The 15,617-nt window shown below is 32.2% G+C and overlaps 2 protein-coding genes across 3 annotated transcripts in view; one reads left to right on the forward strand and one right to left on the reverse strand.

The window, feature by feature from the left end:
* The window catches only part of LOC114333175 (uncharacterized), a 412,711-nt gene that overhangs the window by 2,976 nt on the left and 394,118 nt on the right, over window positions 1-15,617 (reverse strand). The window lies entirely within an intron of this gene.
* LOC114333172 (paxillin-B) overlaps window positions 10,937-15,617 on the forward strand; it is a 289,103-nt gene continuing 284,422 nt past the window's right edge. Inside the window, exon 1 of the mRNA XM_050650380.1 lies at window positions 10,937-11,002. Within this exon, the coding sequence (XP_050506337.1) occupies window positions 10,952-11,002 (51 nt within the window). The 5' untranslated portion in view covers window positions 10,937-10,951. The remainder of the gene's footprint in view (window positions 11,003-15,617) is intronic.

A 15,617-nucleotide genomic window follows, 5' to 3' on the forward strand; every position in this document is an offset into this window, starting at 1 on the left:
AGTAAAATAAAAAGTCAGACTAACGGGCCCAAAGAATGAAAATAATTATTCAACAAAGTGAAAAATACAAATTATGAAATCAGGAATATTAACGACAAATTGAATATGTAGTATCTGATATTACCACCTCTATCTCTAATAACGTTCCTCCTCTGTAGAAGGCTTCTTATTAAACAAAAGTGAAAAATACAAATCTATGAAATAGAAATTTCAAAGAGGAGTTTCAACATTTTAAAGTATACCTCCTGTGGAAGACTTCTTATTCAACAAAAATGGAAAATACAAATCTATGAAATGAAGAATTTCGAAGACAAATTGAATAAAAAACTATATATTCTACATCCTACCACACTGAAAACAATGATGACCTCTGGTAACACCTCCGAGGCTTCTACCATTTGCAAGCCATAACGGATACTGAGACTAAGGAAGATGAGGGAATTTTACAATTTATAATTCACGTCCCATCTGCTCAGCGCGGTAAAGTTCCAACGAGAATGGTTCCCTTCGTACTCCAATCAGAGTAAATGTAAATAAAAAATGAATAACCATTTTCAATTTCGGTGGAACACGAAACTACAGTTGCATCATTATTCCAGTTCAATCAGAGAGTGCAGCAAGCATATCTACCGGTTTAGTCTCATCAGGAGGCACATATGCTGCTCTCTCTGACCCAACTAGGACAAACCCCGGCGTTCAGTCACGGATTGCAACGAACGAATTTGCAGGGATGCCCTAGCGGCAACTGCTATCAAAAACTAAGTTCTCAATTTAATAGCACATAAAACAACACCCAAAAATGTTATTCTACATCCTACCAGACTGAAAACAATGGGTACCTTCTCTGGTAACACCTCCGAGGCTTCTACAATTTGCAAGTCATAACGGATGCTGAGACTAAGAAAAGTTTCGAAAGCGGTAGAGGTGCTTGCTGCACTCTCTGAACTGGAATAATGATGCGGCTCTAGGAAAGTGGTTATTCATTTTTGTTACAAATGGAATATTTTAGTATCTGTATTAGCACTTCTGGCTCTAATAGAAGAGCGAAATTATCTCCCAATAATGGGAACAAAAGGAACATTTTCTTATTTATATACCGATCAGCTGTCAGGGCCACCTACACTGTTGATTCTCTGTGACCTGCAAAGCAGATGCCTGCCAATATATATATATATATATATATATATATATATATATATATATATATATATATATATATATATATTATGTATCGATGGCTTAAAGCACACTTATGGTAGGGGATTTTTGCAGTTACTCGAGCGTGTCGGATTATTACATGGTGAGAAAACTTGTACCCTGAAAATGTACCTCTACCATATATTGGCTCTTAATGCAGGCGAGTTCGTTAAGGGGGCCGAAAAAAATCTCATTAGAAAAACTCAAAATCATCAGATTAAGATAAGTGTTCTATTGGATAAAAAGAAGTATTTGCTTTTATTTGAATAGTGTACGAGAATTACTCCCAGGGTTACCCCTAAGAGTTTACACTAAGTCATGTCTGTACAAATTTTCCCCACTTTTTTTTGTCTCACTAATATTTTTGCTTCCGTCCACGTTTTTCCTCTCTTCTGTGTGTCTCCAATCACGTCATCCCATATCTACATTTCGTATTCTATGTCTCCTAGTTATCACCTTAACGTAAATATTTCATATCCATCGCTTGTATTCTGCTTTTTTCTGTCATTTGGGCTAAACTTAATATTTTAAATACGAATTTCGCTAAATGAACATCAGATCGAAACACTGAGAAATACACTTATTCAATATTTTTACAAAATCTAAGACTTCTTTCGAATTATGGATAGATGGTGTTATAATCTAAAAAAAACGAATGTTGGAAATGGAAAATTAAATTTAAAAATGGAAAAGTCCCCACTAAAATGGAAAACTTGACTTAACTTTTTTTGGATTTAGAACCTACTCTTCAAAACCCAATAGGTCCCCAAAGCGCTCGAGTGACTGCACATTTAGCGTACTTTACTCCCCTACCATTATTGTATGTCCATTTTTTCTATTATTGAGTTATGCACTGTACATTTATGACCTAACAGTCTGTCATCCTGCACAGACACTGGGTGCGTTCGGACGACCACAGCGACTGACTGTCAGCAGAAATCGGCTGAGTGGTTGTATCCAGCGCTGATAGGGAAAGCTTAGTAAATCTCTCGGCGGTGTCTAAAGCATTATGTCGTAGACCAGTGGATAAAATTCAGGAGCCTATGTAGGGACAGATAAAAGAAAAGGCCGTAAGGCTCCTAATGCTAAAGATGCAAATATAATTGCTAAAGCTAAGGAACACATCGATTCCTTTCCTCGTATGAAAAGCCACTGTTGTAGAAAAGACTTAAACAAGCTTTACTTGTCTTGCGATTTAAATGTCTTCATTTTGTACAGACTGAAAAATTTTGCCAGGAGAATAATATACCCAGGTATAGTCCGTCCGCTATAACTTTTCCCATGCGGTACGATTCATTTTCAATCAAATTAAGTCAAAACATAAATTAACACGAACGACGATGTGTACAGTTGAGTCCGCGAGTCTTTACCCGTACGTCATTAATACCTGGCGAGATAAAACACATACTTTTTATTCAGCATCATTCTCTTCCACGCATGAAACTCATGACAAACCAGCTGCCGTTTGTTATTAAGTAAAAACACATGTTATTTTTATGAACCATCTAGACTCGTGCATTTAAAAAAGATAGGTACAAAAAAAGACGATTCGGTATGTTTTCATATTTTAAGCAAAATTTGTTTGACGTTTCTGCTTTGTTTACTTTTATGGCTGTCAGTCAGTTGAATTTTTTGCGGTTTTTGTCGAATTTTTGCGTTTTGAACTATTACACAAACAGTTGTTTTCACAACTAATTTTATATTGGGCTTTGAAATTTTAAGGTAAATAATTATATTTTGGCAATTAATATTTAAAACATACAAAGCTAACGTCATTCACACAGAAAAGAAATGATTGTGTTAAGATTTCCGTCAAAGTGAATAAAATAAAAATAAAATGTGTTATTGAATTTTTTTATAAATTGTTTATTTATTTATTAATCAATAATAATAAAAGAATTTATTAAGCTACTTCAAATGTAGCTGTAATTCTGCACAAAAATTTTGAAGTAAAGCTTACATTTGACATTCTATATATTTGATAACGTCAAATTTTATAATAAAACCCGTAATCGGAACAGTAGCCACTTTCTGTCAGTTGTTGTTGCGTGAAATAGATTTCCGACTTATTTCGTATGCTTTAAATGATGACGCACGGGTAAAGACTCGCGGACTCAACTGTATGTATATACATTTTGTATACTATATACTACATACATCGGCGTACGTTTCACTTTCTGTATTGACTTAATTTGATTGAAAATGAATCATACCGCATGGGAAAAGTTATAGCGGACGGACTATATACTATAATAATGTATACATATCTCTTCAATAGCAAAGAACCTCCATAAGTTTGTATAAACCGAAAAAGTGATCAGTGATCTCTCTGTAATAGTTACAAAAATGCTTCAGACAAGTCCGCATTAGAAAATGATATGACTATCAAGAACATAAAAAGAGAGAAACTGGCTCTCTTAAAATGAAAGGTTATGATAAGAAACGGTCAATAGATGACAAAGGTGTAACATTTCGATCTGTTTCGTTTGACTTGCAGGCAGTTTTATCCATGCCCTATGCTGGTGATGCTCAAATCTACTACAGACGCAAACTTTCAAAAGCGACGGAAATAATTGTTACGTCTGGGACGAAACAAATAGAGGAAAAAGGTCGTCTGAATCCTGTTCCTAGTACTGTCAAACATGTAAGCACATTTTCGGATACTTGCAGGAGCCAGAATCACAACAAAAACATGGCAAATAAATATTACATGCGATAAATACAAGCTCAAAATCTGTTAAAAACAGGCCAAGTGGCCCCCTAATAAAAGAAGAAGGTAAATACAATACAACATCTAGATATTATTTATTTAAAATTCATGAAAAGAGACCACTCATATTTAAAAGCAGGTTCAATTCGTGACACTCGACAGGGTGGCACAGAAAAATACAAATCAGTTTATTTCTAGTATTTGGATGTGTCAGCCACACGAAGGGGTACAAGGAGATCACTTACGTGGGAAGAAGCCTCTACCGACCTGGTAAGATTGAAAAAAAAATATACTCTTGCAACTGCGAATATCAATAGCCAAGAATAAAGATCAATTATACTCGTGTAATGGTTGAGCTATACCCAAAGATTACAAAGGCGCGATAGATTCTCTACCGACCAAAGGCAATTTGCAAAACATGGTTCCAATTGAAAGTGCTTCTGAAAGTGAAATAGACTGTTGACGTTCTTTATTGTGTTAGTGTTAACATGAATAAATACATTTATGTTCTATTTTTTTTTACATAAAACGTCAAATAATTAAATCAAAATCATGATGTACACATATTGTATGTCCATATTTTATTGCTAACCATTGTATGTCCATACTTTTTTAAGTCTTCTTTAATTTTTTTTGTGAGGAATAGTTATTTTCCTAACAAGGGCAGAAAGTCATTCTTTTCCGCACGCGACTGCAGTTTGCCGAACGACGCGAAGCGGGAGTTAGGCAAGCAGTCGAGTGCGGAAAAGAGACTTGTGCAAGAGTTAGAACAATATTTTTTCTAAGAGTCTTTAAAAAATTACCAAATCTTAATCAATTAATTTAATTAATATGATTATTTCATTCATAGGAGATTCTGACCAAGAGAAAGCTACAGAAATCTGAATTAAATCGATAAATTTTGATAATTCCCGTCGTTAAGTATATTACGTCAGATGCCTTTCGTTGCTACGAAAAAATACATTCAGTGACATTAATGACAATTAATGTTTTAAAAATTATAAAAGTGATGACTTTCAATCGTCAAATATTTATAAAAACTTTGTGTTTAATTGTACTAATTTGTACTTACATATATAAATTACAATAAAATTTTGGTTTTGAACAGTTTTATTCATGAAATAATCGCAACAAATTGCACTCGAACTCTAAAATTAATATAGAATTTTTGCCCTCGTCACACTTTGACATAATTAAAAGTGTCACTCGGAAAAAGTTCAATAATTTTAGAGCTCTTGTGCAATTACTACTGAAAATACATACACAAATTAATTCTTTGACAAAGTTGTCAAAACCAAACTTTCAATATAATTAGTTAGCATGACGACGATCTTGGTTTCCATGACGATGATTCAAAACGACTGTTATTGCCTACCGATTTGACTTTCGAATATTATGTCAAAATAATTTTATTTCATCGAATTGTCGCGTTAATTTCATTAAAACAGGAACACAATTGAAATAAATTAGTAAATAATATCTAATTTTAAATATTAGTTTATTGCATGTATTATAATTACTTTAAGGCCATATTAAAATATCTAAATTAACACGCGTGCGGAAAAGTGAAAATTTCTAAACTAAAATGCGTGCGCGAAAGTAGACATTTTTGCACGCTCATAGAAAAAGCTTCTTATTTTTAGTACTCATTTAATGACTCATCATAAAAAAAATTATGTAAAGTTTAATATTTAATGTAACGCTGTTCTACAAGAGCTTAAACATTCAAAATCGATTTTCTCAAAAAGTACATGCACGGACATACAATAAGTGTGCTTTAAGCCATCGATATCAAGTCATCGCCAAAATTTCTAGCTACCCTTAGGTAGGATACGGACATACTAGTTCTGGATCCCGCGTACCAAAAAAAGTTGATTAGTAGCAAGCTGAAAATTTGTTATAATAGCTTAACGGTGTCTAGTCGGATAAACTTTGATGTATGGGAATACTGGAACAGGGGAAGTTTTAATTGTGGAACATGTTGGAACGTCAGACTACGAAAACGTTTCATGTATTTTGTCGGACAGAACTTCCAATTGATTTGTTACCATTTCATTAAACTCTCATGCAAAAATTAGACTGGTGTTTATCACCAACTGGGCATTTTAATGAGTGGAACACACAGAACATTTCAAATGACAATAAGCATGTTGGTTAGTAATAGTAGTCCGATTTTTGCATGAGAGTTTAATGAAAGGTTAACAATTTAATTGGATGTTCTGTCCAACAAAATACATGGGAGGTTTTCGTAATCTGACGTTCCAAATTTTTAAACTGTTCCACAATTAAAATTTCCAGTGTTCCCGTACATCAAAGTTTGTCCGACTAGACACCGTTAAGCTATTAACAAATTTTCAGCTTGCTATTAATCAACTTTTTTTGGTACGCGGGATCCAGGCCTATACCGAAGATAAATGGATGTGCGCGGTGGAGGTCGCAGTCGCTACATCGATGTCAAAACAAACCTTTTTCTTATGAGATCGCACATACCAAGGATGTTTTACCCTCGCAACTTATCGCGGTTTACAGCTGTCGATGCCAGAACAAAATAGTTTGTTTTACATCGCGATTGAGATGTTGATCGCGTGGTAAATTACAAGGTTATTGGTGGTTTTCAAACCACGTGACATTGATGTCTGAGTGGTGTTTCCTAGATACTGCCTTTTTGAAGTTATACTTCTTTACGCGCGATATGAGGGTGAATTTTTATATGTTAAAACCTACGATCCGGGCGCATGCGCATTATAACTTTGTTCTGATTGGATGTTCAAATGACATGTCAAATATTATCCAATATGGCAGCTGTAGCACAGCAGGAGCGGCTAAAGATACAGTGCGGCTCCCTAATTTGCGCGTGCGTGTCCTCAACTCCAACGTTGCCGTTTCCGAGATAGTTTGAAGGACAAATTACGTTGAGAAACAAGAAACGCCTCTAACTTCAATTGTATTTTGTATTTGTCACTGTCACATCTTTGATTGGATTATTGGATATTGGATTTATTTTTATATTTTGGATATTTGGATCTAAGTTGGTTATGTATGTCCTGTTTTATTCATTAAAAAGGATTCCTAAATAAAAGTTTATTCTCAGATACAGATTATGCATGGTTTGACCCAAATCAATATGAAACAAGGACATTTATTGAAGCTATAAATATAATTTGTAAATAATTTTAAACTGTTAATTACAAGAATCACATAGACATTCTTTATAATTATTAATTTAGACATTTTTGTGTAGAAATAAATATTTTTAGTAGGTATAGATATATAAGATGTAATTTCAATTAATTTGAATGCACAAATATGCTTGTGAAATTGTGGAAAAGCTTAGGATTTGTTAAAATTCTGGATTAAAAAGTACAGTTCAAATTAACAGATATAACATAATATACGTATGGCATTAACAATATAAACAGGTTAATACAATAAAACAAAGGTTTTTGGAATTTTAATCCTTTATTATTTAGATGTAGGGCCGGTACTTTATGTCCCGGTTAAACCGCCATTAGCTAACCGGGGTTTAATCAGGACAGAAATGTATGCATAACATAGACATAAACACAATTGTACTTATTATTATGATTAGGAGTGCGAAATTGGAAAGCCAAGGTGAGGGATAGGAAGCTGATTCTGGAACAGGTCAAGACCCACCATGGGTTGCGGAGCCAATGATGATGATATTATGATTATACATGATATTACAACGCAAGAGGCCCAAAGAGGTACTTTTCTGTCCCGATTAGCTAACCGAGGTTTAACGGGGACAAAGTCCCATAATCTATAAAGTTTTGAGCCAAAAGTATGTATTACACTTTCATTTTCATGTCATCAGCATTTGTTTATTTAAACATACTGTCAAAAAAATTAATAAAAAAAACACCATAAAGCTAATTTTTCTATTATTATTTTTGTCCTTTAAAATAACTTCCTTGTTCATACATTTTTGCTAGTTGTGGAAGACCTTTTAACAGAATGAGATATAAAATAAATTTTAAAGGATACTCAAAATCAAACACCAATATCATGTATTTATAAATTGCTAATAATAAAATACTTAAAATCAAATCAGTCACCAATATAATATACCTATTTATTTATAAATTTATTAACAAACTGCAGTCCAATAAAAATAAAACTATCAACATTATACTACATAACAATGATTTTCCTTTTATTCTTTTTAGTATGTGTGTAGTAGAAGCATAGCATGTACTATAAAAACATTCTAAATTTCATGTTTTTTGCATATACTTCGAAGAATATTCTCGGACCAAATATACTGAGCACATTCATGTATGTAGTTACTTAGAATATTCGTAAAAGTTTATTCTTGGAATAAACCTTTTAGGCTATTGATTATGTTCAAAATAACAGAACTAAAAGGAACTACAACGTTAACGGGATTTTATTGTCTCATATCTGTCTCTAAATTAGAAAAAACCATGGAGTGCTACCATTGAAATGAGTGAGTTTTTGAGAAAGGGGTGAATTAGTCCCTAGTCACAGGGCGAATTAGGGTGAGTTCTATGCACTTTTGATATAAACACATCTACAGGAAAATTGTTCCAGGTTAAATTTACTATCCAAACATCACATTTTAAAGTCAAAAATATTTTTTTTTACAAAAATAATATATTCAAAATAAAAGCAAGAAAAAAACACGAAAGAAAGCAATTTTGTTTTTAGCCCCATAACTATTTTCCACAGGGATATAGGTATAGGCATTGCTTTAGCGAAAAATAACTTCCATCCTTCCTCTTTAAAATGAAGTTTGGTAAAATTCTCTAAGATTTATAGTTTCCGAAATAGGATTTTTCTAAGTTTGTCGCTCACAGCATTTTTGGGCAATTTTCCCCATTATTTCGCAAACATTGTTCTGTAACTATTTCGTGCGCATTTCTACGTATATGCAATAGTAGAAAGAGAAATTAATTATAGTATTTTTACTACAAAAACGTTATTACGTAGGTCAAAATTTTTGACGTAAGAGAACTGTCAAAACATAAGAATGTGACTTTTCATTATTGCTATGTTTATTATAAACACGGCAATAATGAAAAGTCACATTCTAATGTTTTGACAGTTCTCTTACATCAAAAATTTTGACCTATGTAATAACGTTTTTGTAGTAAAAATACTATACCTTTAAAATAGTCTATTGTATAAGGTTATTTATAAGGAAGTTATGCTTTTTCAAATTTCTCATTATGACTTTTTTTCTTGTACGTTTAAGTATATACATTGTATATAAAGCTTATTTTCTTTACTTTAAAATGGTGTATTGCAAAAAATTCTAGGACAATTCTTAAACACGGTATCCGTAGGATATCCAAGAGTATCCGTAATTTGAGAAAAATTTTAAATTTTTTTTATTTTTTTCAATTAGAAAAATATGATTGCATATTATATCATATTTTTTTTTTCATAAAGTTAATAATAAAAAAGTTTTCCATAGGGTTCCAATCTTGTTTAAAAATAGTCCCAGAATTTTTTACGATACACCATTTTAAAGTAAATAAAATAAGCTTTCTTTTTTATTAGACAATAATATACCTACCAATTATATACCTACATATACAATAAAAAAAGTTATAATGAGAAATTTAAAAATAATCGTAAAATATATCAAAAATCATTAAAAGTATAAAACTTTTTAAAGGTAATTGACCTTTTTTCCTATTAAATGTAACATTGCATATACCTAAAGCTACGTAGAAAAAAGTTACAGAACAATGTTTGAGCAGTAACAAGGAAAATGGGCCAAAATCGCTGTGAGTGGCGAACTTTGAAAAATCATATTTTGGAAATCATAAATCATAGAGACTTCTACTAAATGTCATTTTAAAGAGTAAGGATTGAAGTTTTTTTTCTTGCTTTTCTTTTGAATATATTTTTGTAAAAAAAAATATTTTTAACTTTAAAATGTAATGTTTCGATAGTAAATTTAACCTGGAACAATTTTCCTGCAGATGTGTTTGTACCAAAAGTGCATAGAACTCACCCTAATTCGTCCTGTGCCTAGGGATTAATTCACCCCTTTCTCAAAAACTCACCCCTTTAAATGGTAGCACTCCGCGGGTTTTTCATATTTAAAAGTCCATTGACTATATGAAACAATAAAACCCCGTTAACGTTGTAGTTCCTTTCTAAAATACATAATCAATAGTCTATTTATCGAATATTGAATATCGAATCTACCAAGAACATGAAATTGTTATGTGGGAACCATTTAGGCTTGAGTTAAATGGAGAATAATCATTTAAAACAAACGCACACACACAACATTTAGTTACACTCGAGGTTACACTAGATTTGCTCCTGGTTGAAAATGTAGGTACTGCCACAGCTTGTTCGATTAAATAACAGCATCCTCCTTTTCCAGTATTTCAATGTTTTCTCTATTAACAACTGCAATATTATGTAAAAGTATACAAGCCGATATTATTCTTCAAACAAAAGGTAACTTGCATCTCATTTCACATACTAATATGGGGAATCTTTTCTGCATAAAATACCAAATATTCTTTCTATAACAATTCTTGAGGCAATTTGTGATTGATTATACAGCACTTCAACTACTGTCTGACTGAAGATTCTGCAATGGTGTCATTTTATATACCCATAATATGCAAAAGTATTTAAAAACTTCTAAACCTAAAATAGCACTTCCATATTGTATGATGGTTATGTTGTTCTTTAACTGACAAAATAATTAAATTCAACGTTTTACTCTTTTCAATGATCTTATATTTTCTTAATACCCTTTTACAGGTACAGGTAAAACCTTAGACAACTAGTCTAAAGGGTAAAACAAAATAGAATTTTATTTTTATAGGTTATTTTTATATTCACATTACAAAAATATTATGTCATTTGTCAAAATAAAAGATTCCTAGCATTTTGAATTTCCCGGCGATGTCAATGTGTAAACAACATGACAACGTTGTAAATATTTTGACGCATGCGCAAAGTAGGGAGCCGCACTGTATCTTTAGGCGCTCCTGTAGCACAGCTGTGGTTTGGACGGTTGACGGTTTGGTTATGTATGGTTGTTGCGTTTTAAAATTTGTGGGAGAGAAACAACAAACAAAGGTTAGTTAATAGTTATACTGCCTTTTTAAATAGTTTTCATATTATATTTTTGAAGTTATACTTCAAAATGTTTTAATGTATGTATGTATCAGTGCAAAAAAGGTGTGGAAAGAATATATTAGTGTTTTTAAATATATTTTTCTACAAACGTGTTAAAAATGCAATTTTTAGGACTCCATAGGAGCGTTAAAAATGCTACTTTAAGGCACTAGTGCTTTAAAAATTTTAAGGCACTGCAGTTAAAAGTGAATTGTCAAATTGTGAAACGTCAAAATATTTATATTTCATTTATTAACATTAATATTAATAATACAACTTGCGGAATTTGAAAAAGGTGGTTTAAAAGGTTTTTTTATTATAATTTTGTGTCTTTGGATTTGTCTTCCTTGGGCGTAAAATAATAAAACATCTATTTTTATATTTCACTTGTCACCGTGATGTATAATTATGTATATCTGAAAGGTAAGTAGCATGCGGCTTGATGGCCTTGTTGGTAGAGCATTGGACCAGAGATAAAAAAATCGCGAGATTGCAGGTTCAAATCCCAGACAATTCATACTTTTTTCTTTTTTTTTTTAATATTTGGCATTTTAATATTTGGTTCATTTTTGGTAATTATTGTTATTTTTTTGTATTATAACTGTTAAGTAGGTATAATTATTTCGTTGAAATTATATTATAATAGAAGTTTAACTTCTTACGTGCGTACAAAGTACACACACATTCTTTTTTATTTATAGGATGAGCCGAAAACTGTCAATTTGAAGAATTACAAATGATCCACCTTTTTTCACTTGAAGACATGCAATTACTGTCGTCACTACTGTTGCTCATGTAGGTACATAATTTTCAGAAACAGGGGCGGCCCGTCGGGGTAGGCAAGGTAGGCGCCGCCTACCCTCTTCAAATGTAGTACAATAATATAAATTATTAATATAAATTACTTATTTCAAAATTGTAATTTATAAATTTTGACACAATACCTACAATAAAATAACAAAAATTATACAAATTATTTTTAAAAATATCCAAAAATTTTTCTCCGTAGTTATAATTATTGTACGCTCCTTGTAGTACTGTATAATATTCTATATTCTTCCTTGGTCAGGCACTTGAAAACGTAGCCTGAAATAGAACGACACCAACACTGAATTGACGTGCGATCTCTCTGTTTACGCGAACTAAAGGCCTGCTGCAGGTCTGCTGGCCACGATTTTTAAAGGGCGGATAGGCACAGAGTCTTATAGCCGGACCTACAAAATTTTATCAGTTGCTTCTCTTGTGTCTTGTGAAACTGTTTTAAATAATTGTTTTTTGATTTTGGCTGTTATTAGTAGGTTAAGTATTCAATAAAACTAGGTAGGACAATTTAAATTTGTTTATGAAAACTGAATAATAAACAGGTAAATTTGAGATCGGTCTATTGAAGGGCATTTTAATTTTATATTAATTAGTAATAATTCACTAACGACAAATAAATCTGTGAATAGTTATTTGTCAGTCGTCCATTATATTTTTATTGTGTTTCAATACAATTTGGATAATTTAAAGTTAAACTGACGAATTGTGTTATTAGATTATATAGATAATTAAAAATTTAAAGCGAGGTTAATTGTTAACTTATCAATTTATTCGAAGAGTGTAAATTATTATTTGATACATAAATAAAATAAGTAATATTTGACGTTGTTGAAACGTAGGTGTGTTAGTTTTATTGGTGGAAAAACTTTAGTCATCGAATATGAATATTTTAAACGATGTAATATGCAGTTTGATCGAGACGCCTTTTTCAAGGCGCCAAAATCAAGAAAGATCAGAAATTATTTCAATGGGCCGACCTTTACCAAATTTAACAATTTTATCCACAGATAAGACAAACGACAATCGACCATTTTCGAGATCATTTAAAACAATATGGTATGAAAATCATAAATGGCTAAGCGGAAGTTATTTTAAAAATTCACTTTTCTGTTGGCCTTGTCTGTTGCTCTCAAATTTGAAGTAAAATGTTTGGGTGAGTCAGGGATAATTCAGATTTGAAAAATTTATTAGCTAGTGTAAAAAAACATGAATCTTCGAAAGAACATTTAAACAATTGCTTAGGTTTAAAACGGTTAGAAAAAAATAAACAAACTATTGACAGTGCTTTAGCTGGACATATTTCTCTATCTAATAAGATATACAGGGTGTTTCATTAATAATTGTCCATATAGTAACTGGAGAAACCTTAGCACAAAATACGAAGATTTAACCTAAAACACATAAATAAAATGTGGTTCCTTACTGAGTTGCAGGGTGTTTTATCTAAAAATTTAAAAATTATTTTTGCTCAGCATTTTAAAACTATTTGACGTATCCTTTTCATACTTGGCAGGAAGTATAGGTACTGTACAAACTACTAATTTATGTTAAACAAACCTTTCTGGCTATTACCAGAGGCGTACGACGGGGGAAAGTGAATGGTTGACCCTTTCCACATTCTACGCCTGGCGGAATTGCTATTTTAGTTCAATTTTTGGGTTCTCCAATACTTTTTATGAAAATAATATACTCTTCATTCGTAACGATAGAGTCATTAGTTTTCGAGATCTTTGAATTTAAAAATAAAACGACATGGTTATTTTGATTAATGTATTGTGTCGCTTCATTTTTAATTTCAATTATCTCGAAAACTAATCATTTTGTCGTTACGAATGAAGAGTATATTATTTAAATAAAAAGTATTGGAAAATCTAAAAATTACACTAAAATAGCAATTTCGTCAGTAACGTAGAATTTGGGAAGGATCAACCAGCCACTATTCCCTGTCGTACGTCTCTGGTAGTAGCTAGAAACGTTGTTTATGTATCTTAATTTAGTAGGGTGTACAGTACCTACACTTTTTGCCAAGTATGATAAGGATACGCCAAATAGTTTTAAAGTAGTGGGTACAAATAATTTTTAAATTTTAATCACATGAATCATATCATAAATTAATCAAAATAACTGTGCCGTTTCATATTTAACTTCAAATATCTCGAAAACTAATGACTTTATCGTTACCAATGAAAAATATATTATTTACGTAGAAAGTATTGGAGAATCTAAAAATGGTACTAAAATAGTAATTCCTCCAGTGGCGTAGAATTTGAGAAGAGTCAACCATTCACTATCCCCTGTCGTACGCCTCTGGTAGAAGCTAGAAACGTTTGTTTGAGGAGGACTTTATGAAAAGGATATGTCGAATAGTTTTAAAATGCTGAGCAAAAATAGTTTTTAAATTTTTAGATAAAACACCCTCTAACTCAGTAAGGAACCATATTTTATTTAAGTGTTTTAGATTAAATCTTCGTATTTTGTGCTAAGGTTTCTCCAGTTACTATATGGACAATTATTAATGAAACACCCTGTATAATGAAGAAGTTGAAAGAGATTGAAGAAAATGATGTTACAATTCTGTTAGCAAAACAAGAACTTGCATTTCGCGGTCGTGGTGAGAGCCATAATTCTTCAAACATGGGTAATTTTAAAGAAATTTTTAATTTAGTAGTTAAACGCGATCAGGAAATCCAGGATCATGTTAAAAAATAGAAGGGGTGTTCACGGGTTTGTCAAAAACAATACAAAATGATTTAATAGATTGTCTTGCCGATTACGTAAAAAATGAAATTTCAACAGAAATTAATGAAAGTAAATTTTTTTCTATACTAGCGGACGATACTGCTGATATAACCGAAAAATCACAGTGTACTTTAACAATCCGTTTTGTTAACAAAGTTGGTCAGGTAACAAAGATTTTTAGGGTTTTTTGATGTTAGCGAGAATAGATCTGCAGACGCTCTATATAGTTTAATTTCAAACGTGCTTGAGCCATATGATTACAAAAATAAATTAATTGCTCAATTTTACGATGGTGCAAGTGTAATGGCTGGCTCTTTAAACGGATTACAATCAAAAATTAAAGTAGATGCTCCAAAAGCAATTTTTACACATCGTTGCGCTAATAGATTACATTTAGTATTGCAAGACGGCTCAAAAGTTATTACAAATTGTAGGATATTTTTTGTCGCCTACCCGAAGTATATGTGTAGCCTACCCGCATACTGAGGTCACGAGCCGCCACTGCTCAGAAACCGTAAAAAACACAAACGCTCCTTTCACACATTAAGAATTTGAAACGTGCGAGGGTTAGAACACACGATGCCATTCCAATGGTACCTCGGGCAATCATATGGAACCTTTATTACTCTGCGGTTGGAACGTTCGCACGAATGGGATTGCTTGAGCCACCATTGGAATGTCATCGTGCGTTCTAACCCACTGGCACGTTTCAAATTCTTAATGTGTATAACCGGGGAAGGTATCTTTGGTATGTTCTGCCTCTCATCGATGTAAACCTCCACCGCGCACATCCTTGTATCTTCGGTACGTTCATACCCTTATGATACACTGAGCAAATCGTTCACCGACGGGTCTGTAATAGTCCATTTACTCACGGTTTTTACTCCAAATTTTAAAGAACCGCTTGGATTGACATACAATTTGGTATACACATAGCTAACATGTCAAAAAAAATGGTTGTGCCGATGTATGCTTTTGATATGGAGGTGAGTTTCACCCCTTATAGGGCGTGAAA

This window comes from Diabrotica virgifera, chromosome 5 (genome assembly GCF_917563875.1).
Source record: "Diabrotica virgifera virgifera chromosome 5, PGI_DIABVI_V3a".
In the NCBI taxonomy this organism is placed as follows: domain Eukaryota; kingdom Metazoa; phylum Arthropoda; class Insecta; order Coleoptera; family Chrysomelidae; genus Diabrotica; species Diabrotica virgifera.